Raw genomic sequence first — 21,705 nt, 5'->3', positions numbered from 1 at the left:
AGCACTTGAAATGTGGCTCATGCAGAACGTGCTGCAACTGTGAAACACACACCAGACTCTGGACACATAGTAAGAATATAAAATATCTCCTTGATAGTTATAGATAGATAGACAGATGGATAGATAGATAGATGGCATGCTGAAATGATAATATTCTGGATATATTGGGTTAAATAAAATGTATTATTAAAATTAATTTTACTTATTTGTCATTTTCAAATTTGGCTACAAGGCAATTTAAAATTATATAACATGGCTCGGACGCTACTGGTCTGGACCCATGGTATTTATCTGATGGTTTCCACTGTTTCTAACCTTTTGGAACTTAACCACTTCCCTAACATGACCTTCCTGGTTTCTCCTAGTTCTTTCCCTCCTGGACAGCCCTATCCTATTGCCCATGGAGCTGTGTGACACATGACAGCTCTTGCTAAAAAGTCCTGCTGGAGTGCCCCAAGTTGCCCACTCCATTGCTACATGACTCTAGCTGTTAGAAGATTCTTTCTTATACATAAACCAAAATAGGCTTCCCTGAGACAGCTTTCTATGAGAATAAATGAGCCGTGGTTAATAACCTGATAGCAACACATTTATGCCATTTATTTAGTCGATTCCCTATTGCTATTTAGTCTGTTTTCAGGTTTCTAAAATGTGTATTATGATAATCATCCTTATGTTTAAATCTTTATACACATGTTAAATAATTTCTTTTGGAAAAATTCATACTAATATAATCTTTTAAGCTTTTGACACCATTCTGTATTACATGAACAACATTAGGTATTATAATTTTTAAGATCTTTGTAATTCTTATAAAATGGTAATTTTGTTAAAAATTTTACATTAACATGGTTTAAAATAAGTTTAAAATGGTAATTTATTGTTTTCTTTTGCTTTATTTAGTGTTAGTATATATATATATTTTTAAACATCTTTACTGAAGTATAATTGCTTTACAATGGTGTGTTAGTTTCTGCTTTATAACAAAGTGAATCAGTTATACATATACATATGTTCCCATATCTCTTCCCTCTTGCATCTCCCTCCCTCCCACCCTCCCTATCCCACCCCTCTAGGTGGTCACAAAGCACCGAGCTGATCTCCCTGTGCTATGTGGCTGCTTCCCACTAGCTATCTATTTTACATTTGGTAGTGTATATATGTCCATGCCACTCTCTCACCCTGTCACATCTCACCGCTCCCCCTCCCCATATCCTCAAGTCCATTCTCTAGTAGGTCTGTGTCTTTAATCCCGTCTTGCCACTAGGTTCTTCATGACCTTTTTTTCCCCCTTAGATTCCATATATATGTGTTAGCATACTGTATTTGTTTTTCTCTTTCTGACTTACTTCACTCTGTATGACAGATTCTAACTCCATCCACCTCATTACAAATACCTCCATTTCATTTCTTTTTATGGCTGAGTAATATTCCATTGTATATATGTGCCACATCTTCTTTATCCATTCATCCGATGATGGACACTTAGGTTGCTTCCATGTCCTGGCTATTGTAAATAGAGCTGCAATGAACATTTTGGTACATGACTCTTTTTGAATTATGGTTTTCTCAGGGTATATGCCCAGTAGTGGGATTGCTGGGTCGTATGGTAGTTCTATTTTTAGTTTTTTAAGGAACCTCCATACTGTTCTCCATAGTGGCTGTATCAATTTACATTCCCACCAACAGTGCAAGAGTGTTCCCTTTTCTCCACACCCTCTCCAGCATTTATTGTTTCTAGATTTTTTGATGATGGCCATTCTGACCGGTGTGAGATGATATCTCATTATAGTTTTGATTTGCATTTCTCTAATGATTAATGATGCTGAGCATTCTTTCATGTGTCTGTTGGCAATCTGTATATCTTCTTTGGAGAAATGTCTATTTAGGTCTTCTGCCCATTTTTGGATTGGGTTGTTTGTTTTTTTGTTATTGAGCTGCATGAGCTGCTTGTAAATCTTGGAGATTAATCCTTTGTCAGTTGCTTCATTTGCAAATATTTTCTCCCATTCTGAGGGTTGTCTTTTGGTCTTGTTTATGGTTTCCTTTGCTGTGCAAAAGCTTTTACGTTTCATTAGGTCCCATTTGTTTATTTGTGTTTTTATTGCCATTTCTCTAGGAGCTGGGTCAAAAAGGATCTTGCTGTGATTTATGTCATAGAGTGTTCTGCCTATGTTTTCCTCTAAGAGTTTGATAGTGTCTGGCCTTACACTTAGGTCTTTAATCCATTTTGAGTTTATTTTTGTGTATGGTGTCAGGGAGTGTTCTAATTTCATACTTTTACATGTACCTGTCCAATTTTCCCAGCATCACTTATTGAAGAGGGTGTCTTTTCCCCACTGTATATGCTTGCCTCCTTTATCAAACATAAGGTGACCATATGTGCGTGGGTTTATCTCTGGGCTTTCTATCCTGTTCCATTGATCTATAATTCTGTTTTTGTGCCAGTACCAAACTGTCTTGATTACTGTAGCTTTGTAATATACTCTGAAGTCAGGGAGCCTGATTCCTCCAGCTCCATCTTTCGTTCTCAAGATTGCTTTGGCTATTCGGGGTCTTTTGTGTTTCCATACAAATTGTGAAATTTTTTGTTCTAGTTCTGTGAAAAATGCCAGTGGTAGTTTGATAGGGATTGCATTGAATCTGTAGATTGCTTTGGGTAGTAGAGTCATTTTCACAATGTTGATTCTTCCAATCCAAGAACATGGTATATCTCTCCATCTATTTGTATCATCTTTAATTTCTTTCATCAGTGTCCTATAATTTTCTGCATACAGGTCTTTTGTCTCCTTAGGTAGGTTTATTCCTAGATATTTTATTCTTTTTGTTGCAATGGTAAACGGGAGTGTTTTCTTAATTTCACTTTCAGATTTTTCATCATTAGTATACAGGAATGCAAGAGATTTCTGTGCATTAATTTTGTATCCTGCTACTTTACCAAATTCATTGATTAGCTCTAGTAGTTTTCTGGTAGCATCTTTTGGATTCTCTATGTATAGTATCATGTCATCTGCAAACAGTGACAGCTTTACTTCTTCTTTTCCGATTTGGATTCCTTTTATTTCTTTTTCTTCTCTGATTGCTGTGGCTAACACTTCCAAAACTATGTTGAATAATAGTGGTGAGAGTGGGCAACCTTGTCTTGTTCCTGATCTTAGTGGAAATGGTTTCAGTTTTTCACCATTGAGGACAATGTTGGCTGTGGGTTTGTCATATACGGCCTTTATTATGTTGAGGAAAGTTCCCTCTATGCCTACTTTCTGCAGGACTTTTATCATAAATGGGTGTTGAATTTTGTCGAAAGCTTTCTCTGCATCTATTGAGATGATCATATGGTTTTTCTCCTTCAGTTTGTTAATATGATGTATCACGTTGATTGATTTGCGTATATTGAAGAATCCTTGCATTCCTGGAATAAAGCCCACTTGATCATGGTGTATAATCCTTTTAATGTGCTGTTGGATTCTGTTTGCTAGTATTTTGTTGAGGATTTTTGCATCTATGTTCATCAGTGATATTGGCCTGTAGTTTTCTTTCTTTGTGACATCTTTGTCTGGTTTTGGTATCAGGGTGATGGTGGCCTCGTAGAATGAGTTGGGGAGTGTTCCTCCCTCTGCAATATTTTGGAAGAGTTTGAGAAGGATAGGTGTTAGCTCTTCTCTAAATGTTTGATAGAATTCGCCTGTGAAGCCATCTGGTCCTGGGCTTTTGTGTGTTGGAAGATTTTTAATCACAGTTTCAATTTCAGTGCTTGTGATTGGTCTGTTCATATTTTCTATTTCTTCCTGGTTCAGTCTCGGCAGGTTGTGCATTTCTAAGAATCTGTCCATTTCTTCCAGGTTGTCCATTTTATTGGCACAGAGTTGCTTGTAGTAATCTCTCATGATCGTTTGTATTTCTGCAGTGTCAGTGGTTACTTCTCCTTTTTCATTTCTAATTCTATTGATTTGAGTCTTCTCCCTTTTTCTCTTGATGAGTCTGGCTAATGGTTTATCAATTTTGTTTATCTTCTCGAGGAACCAGCTTTTAGTTTCATTGATTTTTGCTATTGTTTCATTCATTTCTTTTTCATTTATTTCTGATCTGATCTTTATGATTTCTTTCCTTCTGCTAGCTTTGGGGTTTTTTTGCTCTTCTTTCTCTAATTGCTTTAGGTGCAAGGTTAGGTTGTTTATTCGAGATATTTCCTGTTTCTTGATGTTGGCTTGTATTGCTATAAACTTCCCTCTTAGAACTGCTTTTGCTGCATCCCATAGGTTTTGGGTCGTTGTGTCTCCATTATCATTTGTTTCTAGGTATTTTTTGATTTCCCGTTTGATTTCTTCAGTGATCACTTCGTTATTAAGTAGTGTATTTTGTAGCCTCCATGTGTTTGTATTTCTTACAGATCTTTTCCTGTAATTGACATCTAGTCTCATAGCGTTGTGGTCGGAAAAGATACTTGATACGATTTCAATTTTCTTAATTTTACCAAGGCTTGATTTGTGACCCAAGATATGATCTATCCTGGAGAATGTTCCACGAGCACTTGAGACAAATGTGTATTCTGTTGTTTTTGGGTGGAATGTCCTATAAATATCAATTAAGTCCATCTTGTTTAATGTATCATTTAAAGCTTGTGTTTCCTTATTTATTTTCATTTTGGATGATCTGTCCATTGGTGAAAGTGGGGTGTTAAAGTCCCCTACTATGATTGTGTTACTGTCGATTTCCCCTTTTATGGCTGTTAGTATTTGCCTTATGTATTGAGGTGCTCCTATGTTGGGTGCATAAATATTTACAATTGTTATACCTTTCTCTTGGATCGATCCCTTGATCATTATATAGTGTCCTTCTTTGTCTCTTGTAATAGTCTTTATTTTAAAGTCTATTTTGTCTGATATGAGAATTGCTACTCCAGCCTTCTGTTGATTTCCATTTGTATGGAATATCTTTTTCCATCCCCTCACTTTCAGTCTGTATGTGTCTCTAGGTGTGAAGTGGGTCTCTTGTAGACAGCATATATATGGATCTTGTTTTTGTATCCATTCAGCCAGTCTGTGTCTTTTGGTGGGAGCATTTAATCCATTTACATTTAAGGTAATTATCGATATGTATGTTCTGATTCCCATTTTCTTAAATGTTTTGGGTTTGTTATTGTAGGTGTTTTCCTTCTCTTGTGTTTCTTGCCTAGAGAAGTTCCTTTAGCATTTGTTGTAAAGTTGGTTTGGTGGTGCTGAACTCTCTCAGCTTTTGCTTGTCTGTAAAAGTTTTAATTTCTCCATCAAATCTGAATGAGATCCTTGCTGGGTAGAGTAACCTTGGTTGTAGGTTTTTCTCCTTCATCACTTTAAGTATATCCTGCCACTCCCTCTGGCTTGCAGAGTTTCTGCTGAAAGATCAGCTGTTAACCTTATGGGGATTCCCTTGTGTGTTATATGTTGTTTTTCCCTTGCTGCTTTTAATATGGTTTCTTTATATTTAATTTTTGATAGTTTGATTAATATGTGTCTTGGCGTGTTTCTCCTTGGATTTATCCTATATGGGACTCTCTGTGCTTCCAGGACTTGATTAACTATTTCCTTTCCCATATTAGGGAAGTTTTCAACTATAATCTCTTCAAATATTTTCTCAGTCCCTTTCTTTTTCTCTTCTTCTTCTGGGACCCCTATAATTCGAATGTTGGTGCATTTAATGTTGTCCCAGAGGTCTCTGAGACTGTCCTCAGTTCTTTTCATTCTTTTTTCTTTATTCTGCTCTGCAGTAGTTATTTCCACCATTTTATCTTCCAGGTCACTTATCCGTTCTTCTGCCTCAGTTATTCTGCTATTGATTCCGTCTAGAGTATTTTTAATTTCATTTATTGTGTTTTTCATCGTTGCTTGGTTCCTCTTTAGTTCTTCTACGTCCTTGTTAAATGGTTCTTGCATTTTGTCTATTCTATTTCCAAGATTTTGGATCATCTTTACTATCATTACTCTGAATTCTTTTTCAGGTAGACTGCCTATTTCCTCTTCATTTGTTAGGTCTGGTGTGTTTTGACCCTGCTCCTTCACCTGCTGTGTGTTTTTTTGTCTTCTCATTTTGCTTATCTTTCTGTGTTTGGGGTCTCCTTTACACAGGCTGCAGGTTCGTAGTTCCCGTTGTTTTTGGTATCTGTCCCCAGCGGCTAAAGTTGGTTCAGTGGGTTGTGTAGGCTTCCTGGTGGAGGGGACTAGTGCCTGTGTTCTGGTGGATGAGGCTGGATCTTGTCTTTCTGGTGGGCACCTCCACGTCTGGTGGTGTGTTTTGGGGTGTCTGTGGCCTTATTATGATTTTAGGCAGCCTCTCTGCTAATGGATGGGGCTGTGTTCCTGTCTTGCTAGTTGTTTGGCATAGGGTGTCCAGCACTGTAGCTTGCTGGTCGTTGAGTGAAGCTGGGTCTTGATGTTGAGATGGAGATCTCTGAGAGATTTTCGCCGTTTGGTATTACGTGGAGCTGGGAGGTCTCTTGTGGACCAGTGTCCTGAAGTTGGCTGTCCCACCTCAGAGGCACAGCCCTGATGCCTGGCTGGAGCACCAAGAGCCTTTCATCCACATGGCTCAGAATAAAAGGGAGAAAAAATGGAAAGAAAGAAAGAAAGAGGATAAAATAAAATAAAATAAAGCTATTATAATAAAAAATAAGAAAAAAATTATTAAGAATAAATTTATTATGAAAAAATTTTTTTTAACTTTTAAAAATAGACTTATTAATTTTTTATAATAAAAAATAAGAAAAAATTATTAAGAAAAAATATATTAAGAAAGAAATTTAAAATTTTAATTTTTTAAAATAAAAAATATGAAAAAACTTATTAAAAATTTTTTTTAATTTTTAAAAATAGAAAATAAGGAAAAAATTATTAAGAAAACATTTATTAGCAAAAAAAAATTTTTTTAAGTAAAAAAAAAAAAAGAAACGGACAGACCTAACCCTAGGACTAATGGTGAAAGCAAAGCTATACAGACAAAATCTCACCCAGAAGCATACACGTATACACTCACAAAAAAAGGAAAAGGGGAAAAATTAATATATCCTGCTCCCAAAGTCCACCTCCTAAATTTGGGATGATTCGTTGTCTATTCAGGTATTCAACAGATGCAGGCACATCAAGTTGTTTGTGGAGCTTTAATCCGCTGCTTCTGAGGCTGCTGGGAGAGATTTCCCTTTCTCTTCTTTGTTCGTACAGCTCCCGGGGTTCAGCTTTGGATTTGGACCCGCCTCTGTGTGTAGGTCGCCTGAGGTCGTCTGTTCTTCTCTCACACAGGACGGGGTTAAAGGCGCAGCTGCTTCGGGGGCTCTGGCTCACTCAGGCCGGGGGGAGGGAGGGGTACGGATGCGGGGTGAGCCCGCGGCGGCAGAGGCCGACGTGACGTTGCAGCAGCCTGAGGCGCGCTGTGCGTTCTCCTGGGGAAGTTGTCCCTGGATCCCGGGAGCCTGGCCGTGGCGGGCTGCACAGGCTCCTGGGAGGGGAGGTGTGGAGTGTGACCTGTGCTCGCACAGAGGCTTCTTGGTGGCGGCAGCAGCAGCCTTAGCGTCTCATGCCCGCCTCTGGTGTCCGCGCTGATAGCCGCGGCTCGCGCCCGACTCTGGAACTCGTCCAGGAGGCGGCTCTGAATCCCCTCTCCTCGCGCACCACGAAACAAAGAGGCAAGAAAAAGTCTCTTGCCTCTTCGACAGCTGCAGACTTTTTCCCGGATTCCCTCCCGGCTAGCTGTGGTGCGCTAACCCCTTCAGGCTGTGTTCACGCAGCCAACCCCAGTCCTCTCCCTGGGATCCGACCTCCGAAGCCCGAGCCTCAGCTTCCAGCCCCCGCCCGCCCCGGCGGGTGAGCAGACAAGCCTCTGGGGCTGGTGAGTGCTGCTCGGCACCGCTCCTCTGTGCGGGAATCTCTCCGCTCTGCCCTCCGCACCCCTGTGGCTGCGCTCTCCTCCGTGGCTCCGAAGCTTCCCCCGTCCGCCACCCGCAGTCTCCGCCCGCGAAGATGCTTCCTAGTGTGTGGAAACCTTTCCTCCTTCACGGCTCCCTCCCACTGGTGCAGGTCCCGTCCCTATTCTTTTGTCTGTGTTATTTCTTTTTTCTTTTGCCCTACCCAAGTATGTGGGGATTTTCTTGCCTTTTGGGAGGTCTGACGTCTTCTGCCAGCGTTCAGTGGGTGTTCTGTAGGAGCAGTTCCACGTGTAGATGTATTTCTACTGTATCTGTGGGAAGGAAGGTGATCTCCGCGTCTTACTCTTCCGCCATCTTGCCTCAGTGTTAGTATATTTTAACTTTGTTTATTTAGAACTTAATTTCATCTCAAGCTCCCTTTCTGTTGATGGTAGAAATTAAACAGAATTCAAATGCTAGTTCCTATGTGCATGTTTTCTTCTAGAGGTGATCTATGCATTTTCTACACAAATGTACCATATAATACACGTTTTTCTATGCCTTTCATTTTCATATTTATTCTGTTTTTAAAAAAGAAAATCCTAGGCTGGCTTTTTAAAAATATTTAATTGGCTGCACCGGGTCTTAGTTGTGCATGAGGGATCTTCGTTGCCATGTGCAAGATCTTCAAGGGCCTGGGGACCTAGTTCCCTGACCAGGGATTGAACCCGGGGCCCCTGCATTGGGACTGTAGAGTCTTAACCACTGGACCGCCAGGGAAGTCCCTAGGCTGACTTGGTAAAAAGTCCTCCTTCACAAATGTCACTGATTACCTTAGTCTTGTAATAAACACAGGAATCCACTTTAAGCAGCAATTTAGTTTCCTTTTTGTTTTTCATTTCACCCTTCTTTCCTTTATTTCCACTTGTCTTTTCTTCAGATGGAAGAGTAAGCAGTCAGATCCTGAGTGTCCTGGTACCCCCGGTGGACAAGTTTGCTCACCCCTGCATCTTGTGAGCTGGAAACGGTGGGCATGAAGGCCCTGGGCCAGGCTGCAGAATCTCTCCACTAAGACCTGATGGTGGAGGCAACAGGTAAGAAATGACTGAATTCTTCTTCTTGTAAGAAGTCCCAGCCTCTCCTCCTCAACCCCCCAGGTTCATTCCTTTCTTTCATCTCTCTGTCTCAGTTTAACAATGCTTTACATATAACTGGCACTATATAAACACTTGTTGAGTGAATGAATTAATAAATGTAAATATCAATGGGTGAATGCTAACCCTGGAAATGTCTGGTTAGGCTTGTTAAAGCAACACCAAAGATCTTCATCTGTGTGAATGACTTACCATAAATGACCAGTGATAGGGTAGCACAAATACCATTGGGATATCATAAAATCATATATTGTTAGAGCTGGAAGGGGCCCTTGAGCTTTTCATGTCCCAAGGTGCCCAACTGATGAATACCATCAGAATTTAGCTGGCAGATGTATTTATTTAGCTTGTCTAGTCTTGCTGCTGATGTTGGTTTTCACCTTTGAATTAGTTACCAACATATAAATACTGGAAGACTTCATAAAAAGTGTTTTAAACTGGAAAGTCTGGCACTGCTAGGTCTGCAGCTACACACAATACCCCGGGCTGAGTTGCTGCTGCCCTATTTTAGCTGGGATGTTCTATTCATCGATGGAGCCCTCAGCTGTACACAGTGCACCTGACACACACACAGGACTTGTCCCGCCCTGGCAGAGGCTGCACTTGTGATGCCTAACCTAGCCCAATGCCAATGTAGATAAGGAAACTGAAGCCCACTGAATTTACCTCCCTAAACAGTTTGCTTGATTTTAGCCTCATTCCTGCACTATCTTCCATCTACTGCCAGAGTAAGCTCCGGAAAATACAAATTTGACTAGGTCCCACCCCTGCTTACAATCCTTTGGTGGCTCTACTAGATCTAAAGATCCCAATCTTCTTATCGTGGATCATGAGACCTTTCAGTGGAAAGCCTGCTTTGCCAACTTTAACTCAGACAACTCTGACTCACCGGCCACATCAGGTATCTTCATGTTCCTCTACTCTGCCATGTCTTCTTGTGCCTCAGGGTCTCCATATCCGCTGTTCCCTTTTCCTAGAAGGCTCCTCCCTATCTGTTTATGTATCTGCCAATTTGTTCATATTCAGTACTTAGCACAGGCACCTGTGATTCTCCCCAGTGAATCCTTCCACCCTCACCTCATCGTCTGTGCCATGGGACACAGTTCACAGTCCTCTTTATAGCTCCTGGAAGAGTTTATTATGACTTCCCCACTAGACTGTGTGCTCCTTGAGGAAAGGAACCACAGATCATTCATTTTTATCTTCATTACTTATCCCAGTGCTCAATAAATGTTGAATGAATGAATGACAGCCTTGCTCCAGGTGACTTTGTTAGTGACATAGCTGTGAGACACTATGGTCTTCCCCTGATTTCCTGTAGGGTTATGACCAGGAGTCCTTTGCAAACGGAAGAGAGTGTAGGGACAAGCTTCACTCTTTCCATATTACCAGACTGTCTCAGGAACCTTAGTCTTCAGTGTTTGTTGATTTTATTCCTCCTCCTTCTTCTATACGTATTGTATACCTCATCTTGGCTTCAGCTTCTCACTTAAAAAATTGACTCCCAAACATCCATTTGACTCCAGATAATTAACACAAGCCAATCATGGAAATTCTATACTCCTTGCCAGTGGGTTCCTAAATGGTTTGTGGCCAAAACCTGGCCAGTGAGACGTGAGGAGAATCCTGCTGGATGGAAAATAGTTCTGAGACATTGTCCGCCATCCTAAAGAAAAGCCATGAGAACAGATGTCTCCTCCCTTTATCATCTGGACATTGTCATTTCAGAATTTGATGTATATAAGTGCTAAAAATATCTTGCCATGAGCCTGAAAATGAAGCCAATATCAACGATGACAGAAAGATGGGAAAAACCTGGAATGAAGGTATCACTGAACAAATGAATTAACCAACACTGATTCTTATTACCGAATGAGGGTATATTGTTTTTTTGGTTTTTAAAAAAATTTTTATTTATTTATTTATTTATTTATTTATTTTTGGCTGCATTGGGTCTACGTTGCTATGCGCGGGCTTTCTCTAGTTGCGGCGAGTGGGGGCTACTCTTCATTGCGGTGCGCGGGCTTCTCATTGCGGTGGCTTCTCTTGTTGCGGAGCACGGGCTCTAAGTGCACGGGCTTCAGTAGTTGTGGCACGCAGGCTCAGTAGTTGTGGCTCAAGGGCTCTAGAGCACAGGCTCAGTAGTTGTGGCTCACGGGCTTAGTTACTCTGTGGCACGTGGGATCTTCCCGGGCCAGGGCTCGAACCAGTGTTCCCTGCACTGGCAGGTGGATTCTTAACCACTGCGCCACCAGGGAAGTCCATGACGGTATACTGTTAATTGCTACGTTAGATAATAAACTTCCTTCCTGTTAAGCCAGTTTAAGTCTTGTTTCTACACTTTAATTTGGAACCAAAACATGTTACCTGATGTAGTTCTTCAGTTCCCACTATCATTCCTAAAATAACTACATATAATCCTCAACTTTCTAATCCCTTTTTTAGCCTGTGAATAGCTTAATTAGATAGCTTTGGATGATCTAAAATTGAGCACCGAGGAGGAACCAAGATGGCGGAGTAGAAGGACGTGTTCTCACTCCCTCTTGCAAGAACACCAGAATCACAACTAGCTGCTGGACAATCATCGACAGGAAGACACTGGAACTCACCAAAACAGATACCCCACATCCAAAGACAAAGGAGAAGCCACAATGAGACGGGAGGAGGGGCGCAATCACAGCAAAATCAAATCCCATAATTGGCGGGTGGGTGACTCACAGACTGGAGAACACTTATACCATAGAAGTCCACCCACTGGAGTGAAGGTTCTGAGCCCCACGTCAGGCTTCCCAACCTGGGGGTCTGGCAATGGGAGGAGGAATTCCTAGAGAATCAGACTTTGAAGCCTAGTGGGATTTGATTGCAGGACTTCGACAGGACTGGGGAAAACAGAGACTCCACTCTTGGAGGGCACACACAAAGTAGTGTGCACATCGGGACCCAGGGGAAGGAGCAGTGACCCTGGGGGAGACTGAACCAGACCTACCTGCTGGTGTTGGGGGGGTCTCCTGCAGAGGCGGGTGGTGGCTGTGGCTCACCGTGGGGACAAGGACACTAGCAGCAGAAGTTCTGGGAAGTACTCCTTGGTGTGAGCCCTCCCAGACTACACCATTAGCCCCAGCAAAGAGCCCAGGTAGGCTCCAGTGTTGGGTTGCCTCAGGCCAAACAACCAACAGGGAGGGAACCCAGCCCCACCCATCAGCAGTCAAGTGGATTAAAGTTTTACTGAGCTCTGCCCACCAGAGCAACAGTCAGCTCTACCCACCACCAGTCCCTCCCATCAAGCCTCTTAGATAGCCTCATCCACCAGAGGGCAGACAGCAGAAGCAAGAAGAACTACAATCCTGCAGCCTGTGGAACAGAAACCACATGCACAGAAAGACAGACAAGATGAAAAGGCAGAGGGCTATGTACCAGATGAAGGAACAAGATAAAACTACAGAAAAACAACTAAATGAAGTGGAGATAGACAACCCTCCAGAAAAAGAATTCAGAATAATGATAGTGAAGGTGATCCAGGACCTCGGAATAAGAATGGAGGCAAAGATCGAGAAGATGCAAGAAATGTTTAACAAAGACCTAGAAGAATTAAAGAACAAACAAACAGAGATGAACAATACAATAACTGAAATGAAAACTACACTAGAAGGAATCAATAGCAGAATAACTGAGGCAGAAGAACGGATAAGTGACCTGGAAGACAGAATGGTGGAATTCACTGCTGCGGAACAGAATAAAGAAAAAAGAATGAAAAGAAATGAAGACAGCCTAAGAGACCTTTGGGACAACATTAAATGCAACAACATTCACATTATAGGGGTCCCAGAAGGAGAAGAGAGAGAGAAAGGACCAGAGAAAATATTTGAAGTGATTATAGTCGAAAACTTCCCTAACATGGGAAAGGAAATAGCCACCCAAGTCCAGGAAGCGCAGAGAGTCCCATACAGGATAAACCCAAGGAGAAACACGCCGAGACACACAGTAATCAAACTGGCAAAATTTAAAGACAAAGAAAAGTTATTGAAAGCAGCAAGGGAAAAACGACAAATAACATACAAGGGAACTCCCATAAGGTTAACAGCTGATTTCTCAGCAGAAACTGTACAAGCCAGAAGGGAGTGGCATGATATACTTAAAGTGATGAAAGGGAAAACCTACAACCAAGATTACTCTACCCAGCAAGGATCTCATTCAGATTCGATGGAGAAATCAAAAGCTTTACAGACAAGCAAAAGCTAAGAGAATTCAGCACCACCAAACCAGCTCTACAACAAATGCTAAAGGAACTTCTCTAAGTGGGAAACACAAGAGAAGAAAAGGACCTACAAAAACAAACCCAAAACAATTAAGAAAATGGTCATAGGGACATACATATCGATAATTACCTTAAACGTGAATGGATTAAATGCTCCAACCAAAAGACACAGGCTTGCTGAATAGATACAAACACAAGACCCATATATATGCTGTCTACAAGAGACCCACTTCAGACCTAGGGACACATACAGACTGAAAGTGAGGGGATGGAAAAAGATATTCCATGCAAATGGAAATCAAAAGAAAGCTGGAGTAGCTATACTCATATCAGATAAAATAGACTTTAAAATAAAGAATGTTACAAGAGACAAGGAAGGACACTAAGTAATGATCAAGGGATCAATCCAAGAAGAAGATATAACAATTATAAATACATATGCACCCAACATAGGAGCACCTCAATACATAAGGCAACTGCTAACAGCTCTAAAAGAGGAAATCGACAGTAACACAATAACAGTGGGGGACTTTAACACCTCACTTACACCAATGGACAGATCATCCAAAATGAAAATAAATAAGGAAACACAAGCTTTAAATGATACAATAGACCAGATAGATTTAACTGATATTTATAGGACATTCCATCCAAAAACAGCAGATTACACTTTCTTCTCAAGTGCACACGGAACATCCTCCAGGATAGATCACATCTTGGGTCACAAATCAAGCCTCAGTAAATTTAAGAAAATTGAAATCATATCAAGCATCTTTTCTGACCACAATGCTATGAGATTAGAAATGAATTACAGGGAAAAAAACATAAAAAACACAAACACATGGAGGCTAAACAATACGTTACTAAATAATCAAGAGATCACTGAAGAAATCAAAGAGGAAATCAAAAAATACCTAGAGACAAATGACAATGAAAACAGGACGATCCAAAACCTATGGGATACAGCAAAAGCAGTTCTAAGAGGGAAGTTTATAGCTATACAAGCGTACCTCAAGAAACAAGAAAAATCTCAAATAAACAATCTAACCTTACACCTAAAGGAACTAGAGAAAGAAGAACAAAAAAACCAAAGTTAGCAGAAGGAAAGAAATCATAAAGATCAGAGCAGAAATAAATGAAATAGAAACAAAGAAAACAATAGCAAAGATCAATAAAACTAAAAGTTGGTTCTTTGAGAAGATAAACAAAATTGATACACCATTAGCCAGACTCATCAAGAAAAAGAGGGAGAGGACTCAAATCAATAAAATTAGAAATGAAAAAGGAGAAGTTACAACAGACAACGCAGAAATACAAAGCATCCTACTACAAGCAACTCTATGCCAATAAAATGGACAACCTGGAAGAAATGGACAAATTCTTAGAAAGGTATAACCTTCCAAGACTGAACCAGGAAGAAATAGAAAATATGAACAGACCAATCACAAGTAATGAAATTGAAGCTGTGATTTAAAATCTTCCAACAAACAAAAGTCCAGGACCAGATGGCTTCACAGGTGTATTCTATCAAACATTTAGAGAAGAGCTAATACCCAACCTTCTCAAACTCTTCCAAAAAATTGCAGAGGAAGGCGCACTCCCAAACTCATTCTATGAGGCCACCATCACCCTGATACCAAAACCAGACAAAGATACTACACAAAAAGAAAATTACAGACCAATATCACTATGAATATAGATGCAAAAGTCCTCAACAAAATACTAGCAAACAGAATCCAACAACACATGAAAAGGATCATACCCCATGATCAAGTGGGATTTATCCCAGGGATGCAAGGATTCTTCAATATACGCAAATCAATCAATGTGATACACCATATTAACAAATTGAAGAATAAAAACCATATGATCATCTCAATACATGCAGAAAAAGCTTCTGACAAAATGCAACACCCATTTATGATAAAAACTCTCCAGAGCGCCTGGCTGGGGTCACACGTGTGCGAGTTGCTGTAATGGAAGTCAAAGGGGAAAAAAAAATCGCAGGAAAAGGTACAAAGCCATCACAAGAAAAAAAAAGATTTCATAAAAACAGTGATTCTGGTTCTTCAAAGACATTCCCAAAAAAAGTTGTTAAGGAAGGTGGACCTAAAATCACATCTAAGAACTTTGAGAAAACTGCCACAAAACCTGGGAAAAAAGGTGTGAAGCAGTTCAAGAATAAGCAGCAAGGGGATAAAATACCAAAGAACAAATTCCAGCAGGCAGATAAATTCAACAGGAAGAGAAAATTCCAGCCAGACAGTAAAAATGATGACACAGCAGCCAAGAAACCCAAATGGGATGAGTTCAAAAAAAAGAAAAAAGAACTGAAGCAGAGCAGGCAACTCAGTGATAAAACCAACTACGACGTTGTTGTTCGGGTGAAGCAGATCTGGGAGATCTTAAGAAGAAAAGATTGTGACAAAGAAAAAAGAGTGAAGTTGATGAGTGATTTGCAGAAGTTGATTCAAGGGAAAATTAAAACTATTGCGTTTGCACATGATTCAACTCGTGTGATCCAGTGTTACATTCAGTATGGCAACGAAGAGCAGAGGAAACAGGCTTTTGAAGAACTGCGAGGTGATTTGGTTGAATTAAGTAAAGCTAAATATTCCAGAAATATTGTTAAGAAGTTTCTCATGTATGGGAATAAAGCACAGATTGCAGAGATAATGAGAAGCTTTAAAGGTCACGTGAGGAAGATGCTGCGGCATGCGGAAGCGTCCGCCATCGTGGAGTACGCCTACAATGATAAAGCCATCTTGGAGCAGAGGAACATGCTGACAGAAGAGCTCTATGGGAACACATTTCAGCTTTACAAGTCAGCAGATCACCCAACTCTGGACAAAGTATTAAAGGTACAGCCAGAAAAACTAGAGCTTATCATGGATGAAATGAAACAGATTCTAACTCCAATGGCCCAAAAAGAAGCTGTGATTAAGCACTCACTGGTACATAAAGTATTCTTGGACTTTTTAACCCATGCACCCCCAAAGCTGAGATCAGAAATGATTGAAGCCATCCGAGAAGCAGTGGTATATCTGGCGCACACACACGATGGCGCCAGAGTGGCCATGCACTGCCTGTGGCATGGCACGCCCAAGGACAGGAAAGTGATTGTGAAAACAATGAAGACTTATGTTGAAAAGGTGGCTAATGGCCAATACTCCCACTTGGTTTTATTGGCGGCATTTGACTGTATTGATGATACTAAGCTTGTGAGGCAGATAATCATATCAGAAATTATTAATTCCTTGCCTAACATAGTAAATGACAAATATGGAAGGAAAGTCCTGTTGTATTTACTAAGCCCCAGAGATCCTGCACACACGGTAAGAGAGATCATTGAAGTTCTGCAGAAAGGAGATGGTAACGCACACAGTAAGAAAGATACAGAGATCCGCCAACGAGAGCTCTTAGAATCCATTTCTCCAGCTTTGCTAAGCTACCTGCAAGGACACGCTCAAGAGGTGGTGCTGGATAAGTCTGCGTGTGTGCTTGTGGCTGACATCCTGGGAGCTGCCATTGGAGACGTGCAGCCCGCCATGAATGCCGTCGCCAGTTTGGCAGCGGCAGAGCTGCATCCTGGTGGCAAGGATGGAGAGCTTCACGTTGCAGAACATCCTGCAGGACATCTAGTTCTGAAGTGGTTAATAGAGCAAGATAAAAAGATGAAAGAAAGTGCACGAGAAGGTTGTTTTGCAAAAACACTCGTAGAGCTTGTTGGTATGAAGAACCTGAAGTCCTGGGCTAGTGTCAATCGAGGAGCCATTATTCTTTCTAGCCTTCTCCAGAGCTCTGATCAAGATGTTGCAAATAAAGTCAAAGCTGGATTGAAAAGCCTTATTCCCACATTGGAAAAAAACAAAAACACCAGCAAAGGAATAGAAATGCTACTTGAAAAACTGACTGCCTAAGTAGAAACAGTTAAGAACAAGTTGGAGTCATTTTTCCTCTTCTGTTTTCCCAGTACAGAAAAGAAGGGCTAGGGTCCATCTTACTGGTAATTTGGGTGCTCTGTATATGTGTTTCTTCTTTGTATAAGAAACTATTTATAAAATGATTTCTAAAAATGGCCTTTTTAAGAAAAAAAAAAAAAAAAAAAAAACTCTCCAGAAAGTGGGCATAGAGGGAACCTACCTCAACATAATAAAGGCCATATATGACAAATCCACAGCAAACATCATTCTCAATGGTGAAAAACTGAAAGCATTTCCTCTAAGATCAGGAACGAGACAAGGATGTCCACTCTCACCACTATTATTCAACATTGTTTTGGAAGTCCTAGCCACGGCAATCAGAGAAGAAAAAGAAATAAAAGGAATACAAATTGGAAAAGAAGAAGTAAAACTGTCACTGTTTGCAGATGACATGATACTATACATAGAGAATCCTAAAAATGCCCCCAGAAAACTACTAGAGCTAAGCAATGAATTTGATACAGCTGCAGGATACAAAATTAATGCACAGAAATCTCTTGCATTCCTATACACTAATGATGAAAAATCTGAAAGAGAAATTATGGAAACACTCCCATTTACCATTGCAACAAAAAGAATAAAATACCTAGGAATAAACCTACCTAGGGAGACAAAAGACCTGTATGCAGAAAACTATAAGACACTGATGGAAGAAATTAAAGATGATACCAACAGATGGAGAGATATACCATGTTCTTGGATTGGAAGAATCAATACTGTGAAAATGACTATACTACCCAAAGCAATCTACAGATTCAATGCAATCCCTATCAAATTACCAATGGCATTTTTTACGGAACTAGAACAAATCATCTTAAAATTTTTATGGAGACACAAAAGACCCCGAATAGCCAAAGCAGTCTTGAGGGAAAAAAGCGGAGCTGGAGGAATCAGGCTCCCTGACTTCAGACTATACTACAAAGCTACAGTAATCAAGACAATATGGTACTGGCACAAAAACAGAAACATAGATCAATGGAACAAGATAGAAAGCCCAGAGATAAACCCACACACCTATGGTCAACTAATCTATGACAAAGGAGGCAAACATATACAATGGAGAAAAGACAGTCTCTTCAATAAGTGGTGCTGGGAATACTGGACAGCTACATGTAAAAGAATGAAATTAGAACACTCCCTAACACCATACAGAAAAATAAACTCAAAATGGATTCGAGACCTAAATGTAAGACCGGATACTATAAAACTCTTAGAGGGGGCTTCCCTGGTGGCGCAGTGGTTGAGAATCTGCCTGCCAATGCAGGGGACACGGGTTCGAGCCCTGGTCTGGGAAGATCCCACATGCCACGGAGCAACTAGGCCCATGAGCCACAACTACTGAGCCTGCACGTCTGGAGCCTGTGCTCCACAAGAAGAGAGGCCATGCTAGTGAGAGGCCCGCGCACCGCGATGAAGAGTGGCCCCCGCTTGCCGCAACTAGAGAAAGCCCTCGCACAGAAACGAAGACCCAACACAGCCATAAATAAATAAATAAAAATAAATTAAAAAATAAATTAAAAACACAGTTCAAGTACTTTCTAAAAAAAAAAAACTCTTAGAGGAAAACATAGGGAGAACACTCTTTGACATAAATCACAGCAAGATCTTTTTTGATCCACCTCCTAGAGTAATGGAAATAAAAACAAAAATAAACAAATGGGACCTAATGAAACTTCAAAGCTTTTGCACAGCAAAGGAAACCATAAACAAGACGAAAAGACAACCCTCGGAATGGGAGAAAATATTTGCAAATGAATCAACAGACAAAGGATTAATCTCCAAAATATATAAACAGCTCATGCAGCTCAATATTAAAGAAACAAACAACCCAATCCAAAAATGGGCAGAAGCTAAATAGACATTTCTCCAAAGAAGACATAACAGATGGCCAAGAAGCACATGAAAAGCTGCTCAACATCACTAATTATTAGAGAAATGCAAATCAAAACTACAATGAGGTATCACCTCACACCAGTTAGAATGGGCATCATCAGAAAATCTACAAACAACAAATGCTGGAGAGGGTGTGGAGAAAAGGGGACCCTCTTGCACTGTTGGTGGGAACGTAAATTGATACAGCCACTATGGAGAACAGTATGGAGGTTCCTTAAAAAACTAAAAATAGAATTACCATATGATCCAGCAATCCCACTACTGGGCATATACCCAGAGAAAGCCATAATTCAAAAAGACACATGCACCCCAATGTTCATTGCAGCACTATTTACAATAGCCAGGTCATGGAAGCAACCTAAATGCCCATCGACAGACGAATGGATAAAGAAGTCGTGGTACATATATACAATGGAATATTACTCAGCCATAAAAAGGAACGAAATTGAGTCATTTGTTGAGATGTGGATGGATCTGAAGACTGTCATACAGAGTGAAGTAAGTCAGAAAGAGAAAAACAAATATCGTATATTAACGCATGTATGTGGAACCTAGAAAAATGGTACAGATGAACCGGTTTGCAGAGCAGAAGTTGAGACATAGATATAGAGAACAAATGTATGGACACCAAGGGGGGAAAACTGCGGTGGGGTGGGGATGGTGGTGTGCTGAATTGGGGGATTGGGATTGACATGTATACACTGATGTGTATAAAATTGATGACTAATGAGAACCTGCAGTATAAACAAACAAACAAACAAAAAAACAAGTAATACTAAACTTTCTTTGGGTTATTTGTATGGAAATATGTTAATATAAATGTTTCAGACATTACATGAAATTTCTAAAAATCTTATATGTTCTGGTATAATGTTATAAGTCATAATTCTAGTTATTACTTTAAAATGTATATCTCAGAAATAACTAAATTTCCTTGTCAATTGCATTATTATGAACTTTCATCAAATATTTAACCGTGGTCATTTTTAAGTCTTTTGTCATTACAGACAGTTCTGGGTGTACTCTGATGCTTTTGCAAAAATGTTCCTATTAAAGGGTTTCATTTTCAAGGGATTCATGGAAAAGACTCTGACAAGTACAGGTTTCTGGTAACTGACTATACTGCTGAACTGAATGAATAAGCATTTTCAGAACTCTAATGGAAAACTGATGAATTCATAAAAGTGCTAACAAAAGATCAAGATAAAAAAATTAATTACATGGGACTGAGTGAACTGATGAGGATGATTATAATTTTTGTGACTTTGTTTGAATAAAAAAAAAAATCCCACAAGGACTCAGAGGCAATAAATATACAAATCAATTTCCACTGTAAAGTAAAGGAGCTGTTACAGTGGAGGATTACTGGACTGAATGTCAATATTATGACATAGTATGAGTGTGTTTCGTGTTTGGTAATTGCAATCATTGTTGCTTTTGTTGTGGTCATCCATTTACAATGCTTGATGTCAGTCTATTTATCTCTTGTAAAAATAAAATACAGTGTGTGTGTGTGTGTGTGTGTGTGTGTGTGTGTGGAAAAAGTAAATAAATAAATAAATAAAATTGAGCACCATGAAGGGGGAAGTGACATGAAAAGGAATTCTTTAATTATTTGTTTTCTTTGTATCAGTTCTACACATGGCTCTTAATTATTAATAAAGCATATCTTAGAGGGGGCCACGAGTGAGCCTCACTTCATTATTCCCTACTGTGGGCCACGCTGTCAGTTTCTCTTCAGGCTTCAGCCACAGTTTTTCCTTCCTAATTCCACCCAGATTTTAAGAATAAGAATACCATCCTCCTTATAGTCACAGTACCCCCAGTTCTAAGAATAAGCCTGATTCTTCCATGGATAATCCCACTGCCCCCCGTCAATGATCAGTTATGATTGATCCCATGACTGAATTCTGGCCAGGGAGACATGAGGGGAAGTCTATTAGGAGGCTTCTGGGAAAACTTCCCTCATTCCTAAGAGAGAAGTCATCCTTTTTCCTCTTATTTCCCTGTGGCAATGTCAATACTGGAATTGCTGCTGCTATTTTATTATGAGCTTGAGAATAAAGCCAACACCAAGGATTTCAGAAGAGAAAGATGAAAAGAACCCAGGTCCTTGACGGCACATTGAACTGTTCAATTGACCAATGCTGAAGCACTCCCCATCTTAGTTGAAACCTTTCGTAGTGCAAGATAATGCATTTTCTTAGTTTTAAGCCAATTTGATTTAGACTTTCTGACATTTGCTCTTAAAACATCCACATGATACATCTCCAAAATGTGGAAGATGTCTTGCACTTAACCACTTATTACTTTCCTCATAGCCCTAAGTTATTTTGTGTATTTTGTTTGCTGGTTGAAAATCAACTTTTCATTAAGCATCTGACATGTGGGTGATGTGACTTGAAAAGGATATTTCAGGAATCAGCTATTGTTCAGTTCTCCTTTCCAACACAAATCAAATGGTACATAATTGTATTAGACAGGATAGGATAGGATATGATGCAGTAACAAACCCTAAATCTCAGTGACTTGGCATATATTATACCAAAG

The 21,705-nt window shown here is 40.1% G+C and overlaps 1 protein-coding gene across 1 annotated transcript; it reads left to right on the top strand.

The window, feature by feature from the left end:
• Window positions 1-15,237: 15,237 nt before the first annotated feature.
• LOC133096112 (pumilio homolog 3-like) lies at window positions 15,238-17,253 on the top strand. The gene has a single exon (XM_061197571.1). It carries the CDS (start codon window positions 15,256-15,258, stop codon window positions 17,197-17,199), a length of 1,944 nt encoding a protein of 647 aa, XP_061053554.1. The 5' UTR covers window positions 15,238-15,255; the 3' UTR covers window positions 17,200-17,253.
• Window positions 17,254-21,705: the final 4,452 nt, after the last annotated feature.

This window comes from Eubalaena glacialis, chromosome 8, assembly GCF_028564815.1.
Source record: "Eubalaena glacialis isolate mEubGla1 chromosome 8, mEubGla1.1.hap2.+ XY, whole genome shotgun sequence".
NCBI classification, from domain to species: Eukaryota; Metazoa; Chordata; class Mammalia; order Artiodactyla; family Balaenidae; genus Eubalaena; species Eubalaena glacialis.
This window is presented reverse-complemented; position numbering and strand designations above follow the sequence as displayed.

Excerpts from the sequence above, each read along its gene's own strand:
- LOC133096112 (XM_061197571.1), top strand. The coding sequence starts at position 15,256 with ATGGAAGTCAAAGGGGAAAAAAAAATCGCAGGAAAAGGTACAAAGCCA.